Genomic DNA, 20101 nt, shown 5'->3' with positions numbered 1-20101 from the left:
ATGTAACACCAGCCACGTCATATCACACAACGTCTGCAGTAACACATCCTGATCATGCTCTATTTTACGGATTTAAATATCTAAATATCTAATATCTAAAAAAAATAGCAATGTTATCAGTACACTCGTGTAGATACGGTGATTTATATTAGATTCGTCAAACAGAGTTTCTATAAATAACACATATTAATCGGAACACTTCTTTTCATAGCTGTATTTCCGCCGAGACTTAATAAAGGCGTAATACATTACCCCACCCGTATTCCTACAAACTCCGCCTTCTGCGTCGGGATTGGTGGAGCGGCACCGGCTTTCTGCGCTGTGATTGGTTATTAGCAGGGCAACGCTTACAAAGAAAGCCTGCTCATTGTTTCTTAAATAAAACTTCCAGCAAACTGTAAACTATTCAGCAAAGAAAGTCACCTGTTCTGGTACAGTGATTTTTCTCTTATACAAATGTACAAACAAACGAATCTTTGTTACAAAGTTACAGCTTACACTTCTGATTGGAGACTCCTTCCAAATAAGTAAAATAAACATTAAAATACATAGTTTTTTTTTATGAGCAGCCTCCGCCGTACAATATAAACCCTTGACTTGTCTTACAGCTAGAACTACAGTCAGAGCTGCTTTTATAGAAAATTAATCAACACCTTCTGACCAGTCAGATGGTTTCAAATGTAATGAAATCAGGCCTAAATTGCATTGCATTTTATATATATATATATATATATATATATAAAATTTCATCTCTTATTTATTTATTTATTTATTTATGTGAACGTATGTACATGGCATAAATGACTAATAACAATACAGCCCTTTACTGGATTGACACATAAACTGACCACTCATGGCGCAGGGGGTGGAGTTCGCCTGAATACGGTTGGGAAGCAATGACGCATTTGCAACCCGGAAGTAGCAGTAAACATTCAGGATATCTGCTAGCGGGGTTTAATTGGTTTTTAACTCCAGAGATATTGGCTCAGGCTTGGTGAGCTCTAACGCTGGAGGAGGCGGTGGCGCTGCTGGAGCTCTATCTGGTCGTTATGGTCATTTCTTTCTCCTGGGCGGTTTATTTTCTCTTCGTGTCCAAACCGGGACTGGGCAAAAACTACAGGATGGACTGAACTCAGCTGCAGGTATTTTCACCATATTACAGTGAGGTTTAAAGTTAGTTTTTACTACTAACCCCTTTCTGTGGTTATGCTCCTGAAATGTAAGTAAGAGAGTTAATTTGGCACCAAAAATGTTCATTATGACCCAGTTAACTGTATTTAGTGTCTTGTCAACACTTCACGCGTCACTCAGGTACATATATTAATGTGGATGAAAGTGATTGGTCACCTGTTTTGATTATGCAAATTAACCCTGCTGCTCGGCTCCTGATTGGCTCCTGATTGGCTGCCGACTTTTGTTAATAATTTGCATTGTTTGTAGAATTAAATCCTTGCTGTAGTGCTGTTACAGAGCAGTGATCGTGTACCACAGCAATTTACCAACACTAACAATTTTATTATTATTATTATTATTATTATTATTTATTAATGAGCAACACATTATACCTTTAATCTGTTTATGGTTCAATATTGTGCAACGATCACAAAAATATGCTATGTTATGGCAGCTATAAACAGTCGTTCCCTCACCAGCCTCTCTTCTTTCCCTCTCTTGAAATTAATAAGTCAAAAAAAAAAAAAGAGCAACATTTCTTTATCCTACATTACATTACAGTTACAAAGTGCTGACACTGGAGACTCCTTCCGTTAAACATGACAAGCTGGTTTTTTTTGGTTTTTTTTGTAATCTTATTAATATCAATTTTTAACATTTAACTTGGGGCGGGCCACATTACACACTGAAAAAAATAAACATCTCGACATTTATTGGATGGTGTGCTGTTCTTTTGTCACACCTGGACGCACGGCTTCTCCTTATGATAATTGGTAGAACTCTCAAAGAGGCGGAACCTCGTAACCCGCTGACGATCTGTAAATCGGGAATGAGCACGACTGACATCTCAAACTTAAACATATCTGTGTCAATTGGAATCACTTAGAGCCTGCAGTAGGTGTAATTTGTACATACTGTAAATAAACAGAAGTGTAAAGTTCTGTTTGCTTTCGTTTCTGAAATTTTGTTGTTTATAAGTCTAGCTAGCTCGCTGTCACGTCCTTCTTCAGCTAGCAGCTCAGCTGCTTTTTGGGACGAAACGGCAGACACTGCTACTGTTGGCCTGATTTTAGGACAGGCTTTTGATGCTCATACTCATGAGGAGAGACTGATAATTAAACAAGAACAGCGAGCAAAAAAAAGGTCCTTCTACCTGATTGTCTCTGTTTATTCTTAGTCTTGGATTCCGAATCCCTGTGAATTGGATTAACACACACTGTCTTTTAATTTCTGTCCTGTTCTCCCCAGTGTGTTCTTGAGGATCCTAACTTGTGACCCATCAGCTCACGTACACTTCAGATCTGCAGTCATGGACTTCTCGAAGTTCCTGGCAGATGATTTCGATGTGAAGGAGTGGGTGAACGGTGCCTTCAAAGTGGCGCAGAAAGATGCGCCGGGCAAAGCGGACGCTCACGCGGCCACACTGGTCATGAAGCTGCAGCTGTTTATTCAGGAAGTCAACAACTCGATAGAAGGTAACAATGAGATCTACGATCAGTTTACCAACTTCAACTTGCGATGTAAAGAACCTAAAATAAACATTTGTTCCAATTACTTTATAGTAACTTTCACTGTCCTGGGTGCTGCTGCACTTATTTTATTACCTGTACTGTGCATGTGAATGTTCTAGCAATAAAACTGTGTGTGTGTGTGTGTGTCTTTGCATTGATCTTCAGAAACCAGCATTCAGGCTCTGCAGAATATGCCACGCGTGCTGAGAGACATTGAAGCGGTAAAACAAGAGGCTTCGTTCCTCAGGGATCAGATGGTGATGGTGAAGGAAGATATTAAGAAGTTTGAACAAGACACCGTGCAATCCATGCAGGTCCACAAAAAACCATACACGTTATTGTTATCGCTTAAAATGTGTTTGTAGAAGGATGGACTATTGTAATGGACTATTTAAACTATTCGTCCATTATTTTGAGTGAGTAGAAGTATAAGCTTACCTCTGGGAAATTAACAGAAGGTAGGACAAATGCTGGACAATCTGTGTGTGTGTGTGTGTGTGTGTGTGTGTGTGTGCATGTGCGTGCAGGTGCTGGTCGAACTCGATCAAGTGAAGTCCAGGATGCAGCTAGCGGCTGAAGCACTACAGGAAGCAGATAAATGGAGCACGCTCAGTGCAGACATTGAGGAAACTTTCAAAACTCAGGTGTGTTTGTGTTTGTGTGTGTTTGTGTGTGTGTGTATGTGTTTAAGTGATGCTTGATGGTCACTTAACCTGACTGTGTTTGTGTGTGTTTAGGATGTGGCCGTGATTAGCAGTAAGCTAGCAGCGATGCAGAGCAGCCTGACCATGCTGGTGGACACTCCGGACTACAGTGAGAAGTGTGTGCAGCTGGAGGCGCTCAAAAACAGACTGGAGGCCCTGACAAGCCCTCAGATCGTCTCCACCTTTAATACACACTCTACAGGTCTCTCTCTCTTTCTCACACACACACACACACACGCGTCACTCAGGTACATATATTAATGTGGATGAAAGTGATTGGTCACCTGTTTTGATTATGCAAATTAACCCTGCTGCTCGGCTCCTGATTGGCTCCTGATTGGCTTTTGACTTTTGTTAATAATTTGCATTCTTTGTAGAATTAAATCCTTGCTGTAGTGCTGTTACAGAGCAGTGATCGTGTACCACAGCAATTTACCAACACTAACAATTTTGTTATTATTATTATTATTATTATTATTATTATTATTATTTATTAATGAGCAACACATTATACCTTTAATCTGTTTATGGTTCAATATTGTGCAACGATCACAAAAATATGCTATGTTATGGCAGCTATAAACAGTCGTTCCCTCACCAGCCTCTCTTCTTTCCCTCTCTTGAAATTAATAAGTCAAAAAAAAAAAAAAAACATGCACCTTTAATACACACTCTACAGGTCTCTCTCTCTTTCTCACACACACACACACACACACACACACACACACACTTGATTTACATTGCAGTTTCATTACCACTATTTTATATATTATTACGCCCCACCACTGTTGAACGCTCCATTCTGATTGGTCAGAAGGCCTTGATGAATTTTCTATTACAGAAGCTCAGACAGTGGTTCCTGTTGCAAGGCAAATCCCAGCTTTATATTAATGCGTGAACACCTTTCTCTCTAATATGTTATCATTTCTATAGTAACAGCGTACATATGAACTTGTATGACAGATGCTCCACATAACCTAAGTCTAGCAGCAAACAAATTAAAAGATTTTAAAGTTATTTAACAAAGAAAAGAGTGTAACTCTTGATATGTTTTCTGTGATGGAACCTCCATGGAAGGAGTCTCCAGTGTCAGTACTTTGTAACAATCCCCCACATAGCAGCCACCTTGGCAACCACCTGAGATCCCATAGAAACTGCATAGCAACACCCAGCCAACCATCTGGAATAACAAAGGAACTCTTTACCAACACCGTGGAAACCACCTGAGATCCCATAGCAACCATGTAGCAACACTGTACCACTTGAAATAACATAGCAGCCACCTTGCAGCACCCTAGCAACATCCTAGCAACCACCTGAAATATCATGACAACTGCCAAGCAACACCTTAGTGACTACCTGGAATGCCGTAGCAACACCCTAGCAACCCCTTAGCAACATTGGGGGCAATGCTTAAGCTCTCCAAGAAATGCATTTTCTAGTTTTTAAATATGTCAGATGGTAAATGTGTGTGTTTGCGTGTGAGATTTGAGTTTCCATGTTTGTGTTCCAGATCAAGCGAAGCTGTTCGTGAAGGTTTTCACAGAAATGGACAGAATGCCACAACTACTGGCTTACTATTACAAATGCCACAAGGTGAGGGTTGCGAGCGCACGTGCACACACACACACGCACACACACACACACACACATACAACGATGTTGTATATTTATGCATCCAGGTGAATATTTTTACTATATTAACAACTGTTATGTGTGTGTTTATTTCAGGTGCAGCTGTTGAGTGTGTGGGAAAGTGTGTGTCAGTCTGATGCCCCTCTGAAGCAGCAGCTGTCTGAGTTCTATGACACACTCCTGTCCACATGGTACACACAGCTCCAGTGGAGCAGTCAGGTAAACACACACACACACACACACACACACATATACACACACAGCTTTTATACACATTTAATGCTATGACACAGCGAGTCACAGATGTGTTGTGTATTGGTGTGTGTGTTCTTGAGCAGGTCTTTAAGAACCCATATGAGGTGGTGACAGTGCTGATGATACAGACGCTCGGTGCCATGGTTCCGTCAATCCCAGAATGCATTGCAGCAGCACTGGACCGCTGCCCTGCTGAGAGTCGACTCGACATGCTTCTTGAGCTGCACCAGACAGCAGCCAGCTTCAGCCGCAGCCTGGAAAACGCCATGCAGCCTCACCTCGGTGTGTGTGTGTGTGTGTGTGTGTGTGTGTGTGTGTGTGCGTGTCTGTGTGTGTGTTAACAAAACCCTGCACACAGATAGAGTCCATTTCAGTTCCAGGTTTTAACACTACAAATGGTAGAAGAGTTCAAGGGGGCAAATACTTACGAAAAAAGCACAGAAGGATTTTCATAGTAGACCATCATATGGGCGTATCATCACAGCACTAAATGTGTGTATGTGTGTGTATGTCTGTCTGTGTGTTCGTTCATGTGTGCTCCTGTGTTGTAGGTGAGTGCAACCTGTTGAAGGTGTGTGAGTTGGTGTCCAGTGTGTATGCACCGTATAAAAGTTATCAGATGCAGTATGGAGAGCTGGAGGAGACCAACCTACTGATCCAACTCAGTGCTGTACCACTGGTGAGTACACACACACACACACACACACACGCACACGCACGCACTTTTCAGGTGACGCAAAGTTCATTCACCCGAGACCAATGCACATGGACAAATATACCAAAGTGTCTGTACACTTGTCCCTTTTGTGTGTGCGTGTGTGCGTGTGTGCGTGTGTGCGTGTGTGCGTGTGTGTGTGTGTGTGTGTGTGAAGGAGAGTGGCGAGGTGCTGGACTGCGTGCTGGAGCTCACACACTCAGTACAGAAGGTGTTTGGTCTGGCATCGGCGGCTGTGGATCGCTGTGTCAAACTCACAGAAGGACTCGGAGTGTGTGGCCTCATCAAAGCCCTGCGTGCTCTGTTCACCAAGTATTTGCGCACACACACACACACACAGTGGCAAATGACATGAAAGAAAATGTAATTAAATGACAAAAAAATACAAAAATTGAACAAAATTATGAGACAAACAGCGACAAATGTCTTTATAGTTCATTCTTTTGGAACAAATTTCTCTCTCTCACTCTCTCTCTCTCTGCCTCTACCCATGTACCCCCTTTCTGTATCTCTTGTTTTCTCTGTTTCTTTGTCCCTCTTTCTTTCTTTATGCCTCCACCTCTCTCTTGCTCTGTCTCTTTCTTTGTGTCTCTCACTTTGTCTTTCTCTGTCTCTCTCTCCCTTTTTGTTACTCTGTCTTTCTCTCTGTGCTGCTCTCTCTGTCTCTTCCCTCGTCTCTATTTCTTCCTCTCGGTTTTTTTGTCTCTCCCTGTCTTTCTTTCTCTCTCTGTCTCTATCTCTGTCTCTGCCGCTCTCTTTTTCTGTCGGTCTGTCTCTCTGTATGCCTCTATCTCGCTCTCTATCTCTGGTACTCCGTCTTTTCTCTGTCTCTCTCTCTCAGGTATGTGTCCGATTTCTCCATCACACTTCAGTCAATCAGAAAGAAGTATAAACTAGAGGACACGCCCACGTCGGAGGTGTTCACTGAAGATTGGACGGCTTTCCAGAATTCCGTCAGGTGGGCAGAGCTTTGTGAGCTACAGCCTCTTTCATTACTGTACATATATTGATTAACTTTAAAAAAAATTGTTTTTTATTTTTTATAAATATATAGGATAATTGCTACATGTGGGGAGCTTCTCAGGCAGTGTGGCACTTTTGAGCAACAGCTTTCCAACAAGTAAGACACATACACACGCACACACAGCATCAATATATTTCATTAAATTTACACTCATTTGCATCGCTGTTGATGATCGGCAGGATCCTGGGAAAGGCGGGGCGTTTCCTGTGGGAGGGGTTTAACCCCAGGAGTTTGAGTGGCCTGCAGGAGGGTGGGGCTGAGAGGCGTGGCCAGAAGAATCCTTGGCAAGAATATAACTACCTACAGCAGAGCAGCACGGCCGAGTACAACACCCTGCTGGAAACACTGCACACACTCAAGGTCTGTGTGTTCTCACTGTTCAAGCCACTCGGCTGTTGTACAGGATGTCCAGGATCTGCTCTGTCCTACAACATGCCTCCAAGTGTTTTGTTCCTTACTTAACATAGATTCCTGTTGGTTTCATTAAAGGGTGTGCAAACTTTTGCACTCAACTGCATTAGGGTTTGAGAAATTAATAGTCATATCGCTGAAGCCATATTGAACTACATTATAAAATTGTCAGACTTTTTTCACATGTTAAACACCAGCAGTGAAAACAGGCATGTGTGTGTGTATATGTGTGTGTGTGTGTGTGTGTGTGTGTTGTAGGAGAAAGGCACAGGGAACTCAAGCCTCCTCTCAGACACCCGTGCTGCTTTGACTCGTCTGAACCAGCAGGCCAATCAGCTCGCCTTCGACTCTGTCTTCCTGCAGATCAAACGCCAGCTCTGCCTGCTCAACAAACCAGAGGTGTGTATAAATGTGTGTGTGTGTGTGTGTGTGTGTGTGTGTGATGTGCAAGAATGACGAAAGAAAAGTCTGACTCTGTGTGTGTGTGTGTGTGTGTGTGTAGGTTCGCGGTTTTGCTGCTCTGGGTGAACCCCTTACAGAAGATTTACCGACCTTCAGCCTCTCTCCACAGGAATACATTACTAACGTAAGACATACACACACAAACACACACTCTACAACCTTTGTCACATGGTTGTTGAATATGTGTGTGTGTGTGTGTGTGTGTGTAGATTGGGCAGTACATCATGTCTCTGCCTCTGCATCTGGAGCCGTTTGTGACTCAGGAGGATCCGGCACTGGAACTGGCCTTACACACAGGCAAACTGCCATATCCCCCTGAACAAGGTATACACACACACACACACAGGCACGCTGCCATGTCCAGCGAACTAAAGTGTCCACACACTCGTTGTGCACTAATGACATGCCCTTCCTGTAGGCGACGATGTTCCAGAGTTGGAGAACACGGCGGATTACTGGCTGGGGTCTATTGCCAGGGCAACCATGCAGACCTACTGTGATGTGATTTTGCAGATCCCTGAGCTCAGTCCTCACGCTACCAAACAGCTGGCTACAGATATCGGTATCATATAATAATCAATAACTAACCAAAAACCTGACATAAAACACACACAAGCTAATATACACAAAATTGTATGCATTTACTATTTAGGATTATACCTCAGTGCTGTTGAACTCTTGATCCTGATTGGTCAGAAGGTTTTGATTAACAGTAGTTTGGGCTACAGGGTTTTTATTAATACGCTCGCTCTAATGCGTTATCGTTTCTATAATAAATGTGTAATCATTCATATGGTGACGTTTCCAGTTAGGCAATGTTTCTTTAAGATTTATGGAAGGAATCTCAGTGTTAGAGATTTGTAACATTCGGTAAGTTTAACACTTCAGAACAGAGGAGTTTACACTTTCTGGTTTCTCAGTAACATGATGAGCTATTTGTAGCTGCTATAACATAAGTGATAACAAGAGCTAACTTCTTTCACAGATGGTCTACAATGTTACTTGTAGCTATAAACAGGTAAAAATGACATGGTGTTCTTTAATAAATTAAAAATTGTAATCGTCAAAAGATTGCAGTGCTATAAAAGGGATAAAAAAACGAATTAAAGTTTTATTAATTCGCAGTGATAGCAGTGACTCAGCTTTATCACACCATCCTGTAGTTATTTGCCTAGAACACACACCTCCAAATTTATTCCTAGCTGAGACAATTTATTTTAGCTGCTTGAGAATTATCAGCGTATCATTTAGATGTTTTTTTTTATGCATTAATGCATGATTTCATTTCTGTTCCCAGATTACCTGAGTAACGTGATGGATGCCTTGGGCCTACAAACGTCCAGAACACTCCAGAACATCACGGCTCTCCTCCGTGCCAAACCTGAAGAATTCAGACAGACGGCTAAACCTCTCCCACGCAGACTCTCATCCACCATTGCTGCCATGCGAGGCCTCGAGCACTGAGAGAGACCTAGACCATAAAGACGCTCTGTTCTTTTTCTTTTTTCCTCCTGTCGTCCAGACGGCTTGTTTTACACACCAGCTAAAACATTTTGAAGATGGCAACTGATATATAGCATTTTGTTACAATAGCAGTGTCACATGATAATGTAGTGTGTATGGATGTGAAGTTTCAAGTTTGTATTTTCATTCTCCTACAGGATAAAGGCTCTATATTGTATATAGGAGCACTACAGGTATCTTCTGCGCTGGTGTTTTCCATTATTTGTTACCTTTCATATGCTTGAACTAAATAAATATTCCTATGCCACATTCTCGATTCTGACTGGTCAGAAGGTGTTGATTCATTTTTCTATAACAGTAGCTCTGACATTATAATTACGTAATATTAATGCTCTTATGTTACCTATAGACGCATTACTGTTTCTATAGTAACAACATACACAGGGACTCGTATAGTTGTATAGTATAATTTAACAGAAGGGAATTATGATTATGATGAAGTTTTCTGTGAGATGTGTAACATTCATGGAAGGAGTCTCCAGTTTCAGAGTTTTCTGACACAAGAAAGCTAAAATATTCTTGAGTAGATAATTCACTGCTATATCATCGAGACATTGAAAACTATTATATTTATCTTGTAAAAGTACATTTTTTTATATCATTACTGGCTACCGATCTGAAACACAATTACAGTAAAATATTGATTATTGTAAAAAAAAAGTTATGTAATTATTTATAATTAATTTATACCAAATACATGAATACAGAAATATTGAATTTTAATATTCTTTATTTTTGTTAATAACTAATGCATGATAGTCACACTCTACTCCTTTTGAGATCATTACCTGTGTGCTGTTGACTCATTAGACCAGCAGATGGAGTGCAAAACAACATTAAAGTTCCTGCAGCTGGTAATGCAAATTTACTGTGTAAACAAACATGGAAAAGTTCAGAAACTCAGAAAGTGTTTTGTAGTGATATTCTGTGGCCAAATGAATAATTCTGAGGTTTAAAGGTCTCTCACTTTTTGCAGTACTGCAAAATCACATTCTCTAAATGCATCGCATTTCTTGTTTTCCCATTTAACGAAACATACTTTTAAAATCAGCAATGTTCTATTAAACAATGGAAAAGTTTTGAAAAGATTTGTGGAGTTTTTTTTTTTTTTTTTTTTTTACATATATCAGGCTCCTAATTTCAAAGCAGATTACAGAAACGAAAGCTCAAAGTGCAATCGAGGTAGACTGCAAAACAATCCATTTCTGAAGTTCAGTCTTCTCACAAAAGCTCACACTTCAACCAAGCCAAAAAAAAAATAGGAATAAAAATACTGATGTCACCATCCTTAGTGCAAAAGTCTTTTCAGGATACAGATCCAAATTTTTTCAGCTTTGAACTACTTGGAAATTTAAAAAAGGAAAAACTACGCCTACTACTAAGCATGGGCTGTCTAGGTTTTTATTTCTTCCTCACAGCTAAAAAAAAAAAAAAAAAAAAAACGTGTCTTTGTTCTTTTCCCGCCAAAAAGCCAGACCCCTCCCCCTTTCCTTTTCCCATCAACCATGTTGGTCAGTCTGCTACGAACTTTATTTCTGCTACTACAACAACAATGCATGGAAACAAAGCCAAACTGAATCAAACACAAATGGTTCGTTAGCTAAACAAAGCTTCGGCTCAAAGTTTAGCCTCAAATTCGCGTTGCGCTTCATTCCTGACTAGCGCCACCTCGCTGTCGACTACATTTAACACTGAGCAAACAAAAACTCTCATCATTCTCACTACAACTGGTAACTCAGCTGTCAACTAAAAATCCAGCTACGTACACTATAAGTTTGCAGACACCTGACCATCACATTCATATTTGCTTTTTGAACATCCCATTTCAGATTTAATCCTGTTTGCTGTGATAATAACTTCCACTCTTCGGGGAAGGCTTTCCACTAGACTTTGGAGCGTGGCTGTGGGGATTTGTGATCATTCAGACACAAGAGCATTAGTGAGGTCAGTCTACTTTCCAGTTCATCCCAAAGGTGTTATGGGGCTGAGATCAGGGCTCTGTGCAGGCCACTCAAGTTCCTCCAAACCAACCTTGGCAAGCTATGTCTTCATGGAGCTCAGTTTGTGCACAGGAGCATTGTCATGCTGGAACAGGTTTGGGCCTCTTGGTTCCAGTGAACAGAAATTGAAATGCTACAGCATACAGAGACATTCTGTACAATTGTGTGCTTCAAACTTTGTGGCAACAGTTTGGGGAAGAACCACATATGGGTGTGATGGTCATGTGTCCACAGACTTTTGGCCATATAGTGTAGCTACTGTTAGCAAAAGAAGTAGGAGAAGATACAAACACAATATCAATCAAATACACATCTAACTACTCATCATCAATGCTAACATCACTTAATGTTACCTTACCCTGATAGCTGTGTAGAAATTCTTCAACAAACAATTTCTAGTCTTTATTTAGCATGGAATAATTTGTTGCTGTTCTCCAATAATTCCGGATATGTCTTAGAAGTTTGTTATCTGCTGCGTTGATATTTTCATCACACGGGAAAATGATAGTAATCGTCTGTATGACTTAATGGAAATCCTTTTACCCTGTGTCTACTTTGTGTTTTTGTGACAAGGGCCCAACTCTATGGGTTACACCACATGATTAATTAACCTGATTAATTCGAAGTTGCATCATCTGAATTTCCTGAAGATCACAACTGACAAGGTCACTTTGAACATACAAGATTGTTGTGCAAATTACAGATTAACGTCACATTTTTGTGTAGCCAGATGTACAGGAAGTGACGAGTTCTGGACAGGCCATTTGAGTTCAATTTAGGCCATTTGGGAAAATGTTTAGGTTTAGGCTATACTTTCTTTAAATCACGCTTGAACGAAAAAATAACATTTTAAAATAACATTTTAACTGTGGAGCAAATTTTTTTTGCATTGTCAATTACGTTCAACAGAAAATTTTGTTCGTATTTTTGTTTTTCATTCCATGTAACATTTCTAATCACTGATCATAAGGGGACGTTTTAGAGTCAGGAAGTTTCAAGGAGTTGATCTACAGTACATTTGTAACAAATCTCAACTTCAGATGACAGATTTAACAGACCTAATCCCTAATTTAATCTGCTGCTAAGTAGGCTTTTTATTCATCGTGGCAGTTTGTATTGTGACAGCTAGCGATTAGCATTCAGAGATATGATCATGCTAGCTAACGTTTAAGAGACTAGGAATGAAGTCATCCTTCGGAAATCTTGGCTCCCTGGTGAATTTTCCATCAGTGAATATAAAAAAATGTGGCATTTGAAGCAGACACATACACACACATCAGGGAAGCGCAATATGGTTACTAATCACTTTAATCATCTTAATTACTGATCATGTTGATTGGGCTGGCAGTGGTCAGTGTGGCAAAGATTGCATATCCGTAATTCAAGTACATAAAATTAAACACAGCAGTACACACACAGAAAATCATGATTGATTCAGCTGATATAATAGCAGGCACATAAAGGAACATGATATAGAAAAGAAACAGGCAAACTGCTCATTCCCTCACCCAACCCAAAAATAAAATAAAATAAAAAACATTTCAACAAAGGAACTGTATGCGAGTGTGTGTGTGTGTGTGTGTGTGTGTGTGTGTGTATTCATTTGCATCTGTGACAAATTCAACTCATCACTTAATGCAAACAAAATGAATGATTGCATTCGCACCATGTCTATGGTATGCATCAAGCTTGTGTGTGTGTGAGTGTGTGGTTTTTCACTTCTCGCTGCTTTAAAATGCATCACATTGGAACATGTTTGGAGACAGGAAAAAAAAAAGGACATCCTCGCAGAATCAGACTCTATATTCCTATATTCAGATTTGCTTTTTTATATAAAATATGAATCAATCAGTGAATTTTCATCACATATCACCCAAAACAAAACAAAACACACACACACATGTAGGGTTTTAAAGGTTTTCGTATGGTAGGTTCATGACTAAAACATGAAGATCTATTTAAAAAAAAAAAAAAGCCCAAAACAAAACACCTTTTGTGCATATAAAGTACCAAGCAGAAGTCTGGACAAACTGGATGTTGAATTTGTTTCTTCTTCGAAAAAACCCCACGAAGGTTGACGCTATTGTATGTAATGTAAATATTTAAAGGAGCTGTTTGTAATTTTTAGAGCCCTCTGCTGTTTGTGAGGCGGAACTGCAATTGCAACTGAAATATTGATAAACCCCTCCCATTTTTATCATCACATCTCTTTGACACAAGTGGATTTTTTCAGCAGAGGGCGGAGCTAATTTCACACAGAAATGTCATGAATGTTTCGAATTCTTTGAAGAAGCTGTTTTTAGGAGTATTGTTATGTGCAAATCCTAAAATATATTATTTGTATTTTTTTTCTTTTGGTGTCTAAAAACCTTTGTGGGTGTGTCCAATCCAATCTTCTAACTGGTACCATTATATATATATATATATATATATATATATATATATATATATATATATATATGAACATATATCATTTCTTTCATAGCAGCATCTTAAAACCTGGCAGTCTGAAACACACAGTGTTCTTTAACGTCCCCCACGTTCTCCTCTATACCTCTTTGTGCTCATTTCTGTCTCTCCTCTCCATCTGTCTGTCTCTCTCTCCATCCCTCATTCTTTTTTTTAATCACTTGTTCATTGGCAGCATGTCATAATTTTATTAACACAGCTGAAGAGTGTAAAAATAAATATAATACATTCAGTCCACTCTCATGTAATCTACAGCTACACACACACACACACACACACACACACAAACACACACTCCACGACTGTTGCTACTGGGAATCGAAGAGGCCTCTCTGCTACAGTTTAAGGTCAAATGTCCATAACACACAAACTAAAAACAAACAAACAAAAAAGCAAATACCACAGAAAACAGTTATTTTCAACAGTTAATTTAAGCTACTCGTTATCACATTTTTGCTAAACTGATTTTTTTTATTTAACTGACTCACACACGTGATCTGGGCCTGATTCCAAATCACACTGGCATGATGCGAGTTTTAAGCTACAGGCAAATCTGCCCAGTCTGTGATGCACTGTCATGATGGATATGGAAATGTGAAATATGCTACATCCTATAACCTTAAACTACTCTGGTATAGATGATAGCAATACCAGAAACATTGTTTTCACCTACAGTGGCAACAGGTTGATGAAAATTAAGAGAGAATTTTAATTCCAGTCAAAACATTGTGTGTGTGGTGGCAGACCAGGAAAACCCTTCACATGGTGAAGTTTGGACATTTTCAGACTGAAATACGAAAAAGCTTCTTGTCTTTTGTATGCCCCACAACCAGAAATAAAGTTCTAGCATTTTGAAAACACCTAAAAGAGAAAAGGGAGCCAATCCAACAACTTGATCAAAGCCTGACATTCACTGTGTAAGCAAATCACCCGTCCTTGAGTAAGTGTACTTTGTTACTGTACTTAAGTACTGTTTTGGAAGGTTTGGAAGGCTTTACTCAAGTATCATCGAAACTGTACACTCTTTCTCAAGTAAATTTATAAGAGAAAAAACCTTCAAAGTACTTGTTAAAAATCTCAAATGCCATGCTATTCCAATCAGTTGTGTTTTCACTTAAAAAAAAACCAAATCCAATCAAATCTCCATAAACTGCGTAAAACTGTGCAAACGGGCCTGTTTCACCAAAAAACGGAAGTACACTGACACAAGGTAAAATGATTTCCAGTAAGTTTTAAGCATCGGCTGGTTGTTCACCACAGGAACACCGGCATTATCATCACCTTCTCTCACAATGGAAAGATTTTTCACCTCATCTTTGTCAATGCAGCCGAAACTAAACTTCGAATTGTTGGAGAACACTCAGCGACGAGGGATTCCAAGATGAATAAATAACAAACAAACAAACAAACAAATATAACTATCATTCACACTAGCAAAGCAACAAAATGGCAACATTCGTTTTCTATGGACATGGAGTGACATGGAGCCACCATTTCAGCGACAAGTGACAACTGAATAGAGTTTCTCAATTCTCCATGAATTAGGTGTGACGAATCCAAATAATGTCTCGGACCAATCCTAAGGTATGTGTGGTCCGATGTTTCTTCGGTTCCCCAGTTGCAATTAGTTCTCATTTAAGTGGTTGCCACTAGCGACAAACTACAAGTGACACAAGCTAATGTGAACATAGGGTCAGCTAGTAAGGTTTTATTATGTAAATAATGCTAGCTAACCCTATGCTCACACTAGCTTGTGATACTTGTAGTTTGTTATGTAAACAATGTTTTTTGGTGAAATATATTTATGTTTACATGCTTTCTTAAAAGTTGTGGCTTCACAATATATTACAGGCAGAAAAAACAACAACAACAACAACAACAACGCAATTTTGGCCCAAAATTTTGTCGCCAATTTTTGGTAGTTTGCAAGAACTCAGCTGCAGTGACATCCAACGGGTTTTCCCAGGCCACCACATACACATATTCTATCAGTTTTTCGAATTGGATAATTATATAACACCTTTTCTATGACATTTAATGTTGTCTTCTTGTGAAAATGTTTGGATGTAAGCAGACGCAGTTATGTAGCGCTGATACAATTCGGGGCTCTGACTTTCTGTTATTCACCGCACTTGGCTCAAGGCAGGACAGCATCGGAAGACCTCAAAACACCCCAAGATTCTGGAAGAAACTGTGACGAGAGGATGTGAAAAAGAGGAGATTACATGTTTAGCTCGGCTCTTTTGTGCGATTTCAGTATTGCTGCTTAAGGTTTTTGTAAAAAAACAAAAACCTGTTTGATTTTTATTCGTCGATCATACTACGACGGAAAGAGAGAGACAGACAAAAAAAAAGAGGACAGACAGGTGGACTGGAATACAAGTAAGACAGGCATCCAGCTTTCTTTTTTTTTCACCTGAGACTAGACAAACTGTTGTCTATAGAAAGAAAATCTTCCAAAACACCCTTGTTTTTCTTCCCAGCTACAACCTCCACAGTATTCCTACTATTATTGTCGTTGGTATTATTGCCACATCGACTCGACTCAGACTGAGAATGAGATGCTTAATATATATATTTTTTTGCTTTAAAGCATGCTGGGAAAAAAGAGGCTGGATTAAAAGAAGGTTTGAGAATCAGCACCACTTTCGCTACAGAAGAAGATTGAAAAGAAAAAAAAAAAGCCTCTCAGCACTCTAATACTACCAGTCAATAGATCACACACTCATGCCTGCAAAATGTGTGTCCGTGGACAAGTGACGTTAACGTGGAAAATGGACAAGTTATAATAATTGGGGCAATAATTAGCAAAGGAGCATTTGGTGTGATTTCTAAATTCATTTTTTTTTCTCCTTCAAACTAATAAAAGTTTATCTTGCAGTCATACATATAGTTTGATATTTATTCACATTTTTTTTTTACTATTTCAAAACAAAATATAGCTCTTTTAATATAATCTTTTTTTTAAATATTCATTGCATATCATTTTTTATTTGATCATTTTTTTAATTATAATTATTATTATAATTTTTTTTTTTGTATTTCTAGCCCTCCTCACTTCAACTAAGGGCTTGCAGAAAATACTCATGCAAAGAACTCATGCTGGTAAACAAAGTTACAAAAAAAGAATTTTCTTAACTTTTTTCTTTTCTTTTTTTAATCTTTTTTTTTTTAAGATTTGTCCTTGCATTTTCTTTTTTTGATCTCCACTCTTGCGTTGTCCAGTCTTCTTGCTTCCTCCATTTCAGGAGCTCTTAATTAATTAATTAATTAATTAATTTTGTTAGTCTCTTTATTCCCTCCTTTCCTCTGAGTAAATCAGGGAAGCAGTTGCAGTGTTGCAAGGGTCTTTTTTCCTTTCATTTTTTTCATTTTCTTTTTTTTTTCAATTCCCAGATGCAGTTTTGCAGTTTTGTTGTTTCCTTGGGTGATTCTTGTTCACAACTGCTCTTCTGTTATTTCTCCCACCCACTTATCAAAATATATATATTTGTTCTACTTTGTACATTTGTCCTCCCTTGTTTTTTTTTTTTTTATGGAAGTACCAAGACAAATTTCCTTGATGGAGGACATAAAGACAGAGCGAAAGGGAGAATAGGAGCTTCAGAACACCACCTTTAAGACCTCCGTATGCCTAAATCATCTCTAAAAAGGTAAAAGGTTAGCATGCACACGTTATTGGTCCGAGCAGTCGTCGATGATGTGGCAGTGTGTCAGTCAAGTGTTGACGATGTGCACATGGATTCACTATGGCAGCTTTAGCTACTACTAAAATTAATTTGAACAAAAAAAATCAAGTATCTTTTTCAAACAAAGACATTCCAGGAAAGGAATTACGAATGGGTCTTTTCAGAGAAAGACCATCATGCTGCTAATAAGCTTGGCAGAGATTTAAGGGCATTAGCTGTCCTGCTACACCTGATAACCTGTGTGCATGTAAAGGGAGAATCTTGTTGGTTCATGATACAGACTTTAACTAAAGAACCAATCTTGGACTTTATTTGGTCTCGGTGGAGGGCTTTGGTTTGGCGGACTAAATGATTATAAGTTGCCTTTTCTGAATCGATGGAAAAGAATGGAAGACTCATGTCAGAATAGCAACCCATGTCATAAAATGAGTCCAAGTCATAAAACTGAAATGGGAATGTATACGTATACAAGGTAGGGGGGTTTCTATTAAAAAAAATCTACCTGAAATAAACATGTACCGTAAAAAACAAAAAACAAGACTACACAGGACAATATGCTGACGACACGTTCCTCCGGAATGCTAAAATGGTAAAGGTTTGTGCATGACTAAGTCATTATTAGTCAGTGTGTGCAAACCGTTAATGAATATCAAAGTCTCTAAAAATTGTTGGAGAGGATTCTCCACCAACAAATGCTACAAAGGGTTAGCAGAGATGCTACATGAGTAATCTAGCTTGGTCCATCATTCTCAAACGTAGAATAATGCATACGCAGAGCTCCGTGCCGCGGATTAGCACGGCAGTTGGAGCTTCTGGTGTTTTGATCTTGTACGGCAGACACAAAGCATTATGGAATGTTTTTGTTTGGAATTTTTTTTTTCTTGTTACGTGTCACTTTTCTCTCCAAATCAGATTGAAATGCCCAGTGTCTCGCTGTATTAAGAAGTCTTTCGGTAGAACGAGGAATGGGTCCAGAATTCCAAGAGGTTGCTTTGGTTACTGTGTGAAGATCCAGCCTCAGACGTTTACATTTTCTGTGTCTTTCCGGGCAATTCCTCTCGCTACACCAATATTCCTCAAGTGTCGCATCTGGATGATGCGCCTCCGTCCGTAAACTCAGAAAACAACACCTAACTGTGTCTTCTTTAAAGAATCGGTGAATGCTAGAAACTTAACACTGTGGACAAAAGCAAAGACAAGAAGTTGGTTAGAAAATCATTTCAACCTTAAATGCCAACATAAGAGGTTGGGTTTAAATAAACTATTTAAAAGTTATACATATTGTTGGTAAAAAGAAATGGATTTGAAATAAAAACAGAGTTGAACATATTCAACCTACATTATACATAAAACACATGCAGTTCACACTGGTGTGTAATGTATCTTTAAAGGGGTGTAAAACTCCAGTCCTGTAAAAAAGCTCAGTACTTCTACTTATATAATGAATTAATCATTGATGACATTGTTGTACCTAGAATTTCAAGCTATGTTGTAGTGCGAAAAATCACAGAAAACACTTCAATTTTGGATATTTAGCACAGCAACAAGAAGCAGCAAGAATGGAATAATCCACCCCAGATACATTTATTACATTTAATACTTAATGATTGTCATTAAACAATTAAAAACCACTCAGAAAAGGAAACTTATTAGTTAAAACGGACAACAGTAGAAAGCTGGGGTGGCTTTACCTGTCGATGGTGGTTAAAGTTAAGCATGCGAAAGTTCTGTTAACAGATAATTCACTATTAACTGTAGTTTAAATCATTCATATATCATTGGATTCATTTTATGCTTTGTAAACACAAACTGAAATAGGCTATGAGAACTTAAGGAGAATCGGGAATGCTGGAGGTTCTCCAGTAGAATCACAACTTCAACAAATAGAAATGTTGCTGACATTCTGATCATCTGTAGTTTCATTCAATGGGTAAGGTTTGTCTTGATAGATTTTTTTTTTTGGAAAAAAAAAAATTCAGGTGACAATAAACCTCTGAATTTTTATTAACTTGTTGAAATCTTGCAAAAGTAACCTAGGTCAATGTGGTACATCTCGAGAAATATATCATAAAAATGATGAGTTAATTAAGAACGATGTGCATGTTTGTATGTTTGAATGAATGGTGGGTGCACATATGGTGTGTAGGTGCAGTTTTGATTTAATGTTGTTCGTGCAAAAAATACATCAATATAACACACAAACACGCACAACAGATACATGAACAAAATACTATACAACACAAACACCATACGATTTGGACATGTAAGAGAATAACCAACATACAGTGAGATAGATACATTATAGATCATTTTAATGGCTTTTCACATATATTGTGTAGATACAGGTATGTACAGCAAAGTTGGCAGGTGAAGCTAGTTAAATCTAGCTAGTGGTTTATGTTGTTTTTTTTAAATAACACACAGCAGCTTAAAAGTAGCCTCATAGAGGGAGCTCACATTTTCAAAACAAACATGTCTGATTTGTCTGAAAGTGTCCTGATCGCGTTGTATTGGTTACAACAATATGGA

The 20101-nt window shown here is 38.8% G+C and overlaps 2 protein-coding genes across 7 annotated transcripts in view; one reads left to right on the top strand and one right to left on the bottom strand.

Annotated features, from left to right (window-relative positions):
- The first annotated feature begins 894 nt into the window (after window positions 1–894).
- cog7 (component of oligomeric golgi complex 7) lies at window positions 895–9663 on the top strand. 2 transcript variants are annotated; one of them, XM_034308469.2, is made up of 19 exons: window positions 895–1142; window positions 2152–2316; window positions 2422–2648; window positions 2850–2998; window positions 3212–3328; window positions 3422–3590; window positions 4902–4984; window positions 5120–5242; window positions 5362–5560; window positions 5830–5957; window positions 6151–6305; window positions 6835–6951; window positions 7048–7113; window positions 7197–7377; window positions 7687–7827; window positions 7931–8014; window positions 8100–8214; window positions 8309–8452; window positions 9188–9663. In XM_034308469.2, the coding sequence occupies exons 3-19, from the start codon at window positions 2483–2485 to the stop codon at window positions 9352–9354; spliced, it is 2304 nt and encodes a 767-aa protein (XP_034164360.1). In that variant the 5' UTR covers window positions 895–1142; window positions 2152–2316; window positions 2422–2482; the 3' UTR covers window positions 9355–9663. The 2 variants fall into 2 exon arrangements, with proteins under 2 accessions (XP_034164360.1, XP_034164359.1); XM_034308468.2 differs by lacking the exon at window positions 2152–2316.
- Window positions 9664–12704: 3041 nt separating this feature from the next.
- Window positions 12705–20101, bottom strand: part of kcnc3b (potassium voltage-gated channel, Shaw-related subfamily, member 3b) — a 76554-nt gene continuing 69157 nt past the window's right edge. For 3 of the 5 annotated variants that reach the window (XR_008301692.1, XM_053233729.1, XM_053233735.1), the window contains one exon: window positions 12705–18749. Coding sequence is in view for 3 of the 5 variants with exons in the window: in XM_053233735.1 (XP_053089710.1) it covers window positions 18736–18749 (14 nt within the window). In the remaining 2 variants the exon portion in view is untranslated. Of the gene's footprint in view, window positions 19300–20101 lie in introns of all 5 variants that reach the window. The other 2 variants (XM_053233732.1, XM_053233731.1) reach the window with 2 other exon arrangements.

Source organism: Pangasianodon hypophthalmus, chromosome 1, assembly GCF_027358585.1.
Source record: "Pangasianodon hypophthalmus isolate fPanHyp1 chromosome 1, fPanHyp1.pri, whole genome shotgun sequence".
Classification (NCBI taxonomy): Eukaryota; Metazoa; Chordata; class Actinopteri; order Siluriformes; family Pangasiidae; genus Pangasianodon; species Pangasianodon hypophthalmus.
The sequence above is the reverse complement of the archived record's forward strand: the minus strand, read 5'-3'. Positions and strand labels throughout refer to the sequence as shown.

Coding starts and splice junctions, on each gene's coding strand:
- cog7 (XM_034308468.2), top strand. CDS start 2,483: ATGGACTTCTCGAAGTTCCTGGCAGATGATTTCGATGTGAAGGAGTGG. Junction 2,649..2,849: donor AGTCAACAACTCGATAGAAG/GTAACAATGAGA, acceptor ATTGATCTTCAG/AAACCAGCATTCAGGCTCTG. Junction 4,985..5,119: donor ACTATTACAAATGCCACAAG/GTGAGGGTTGCG, acceptor TGTTTATTTCAG/GTGCAGCTGTTGAGTGTGTG.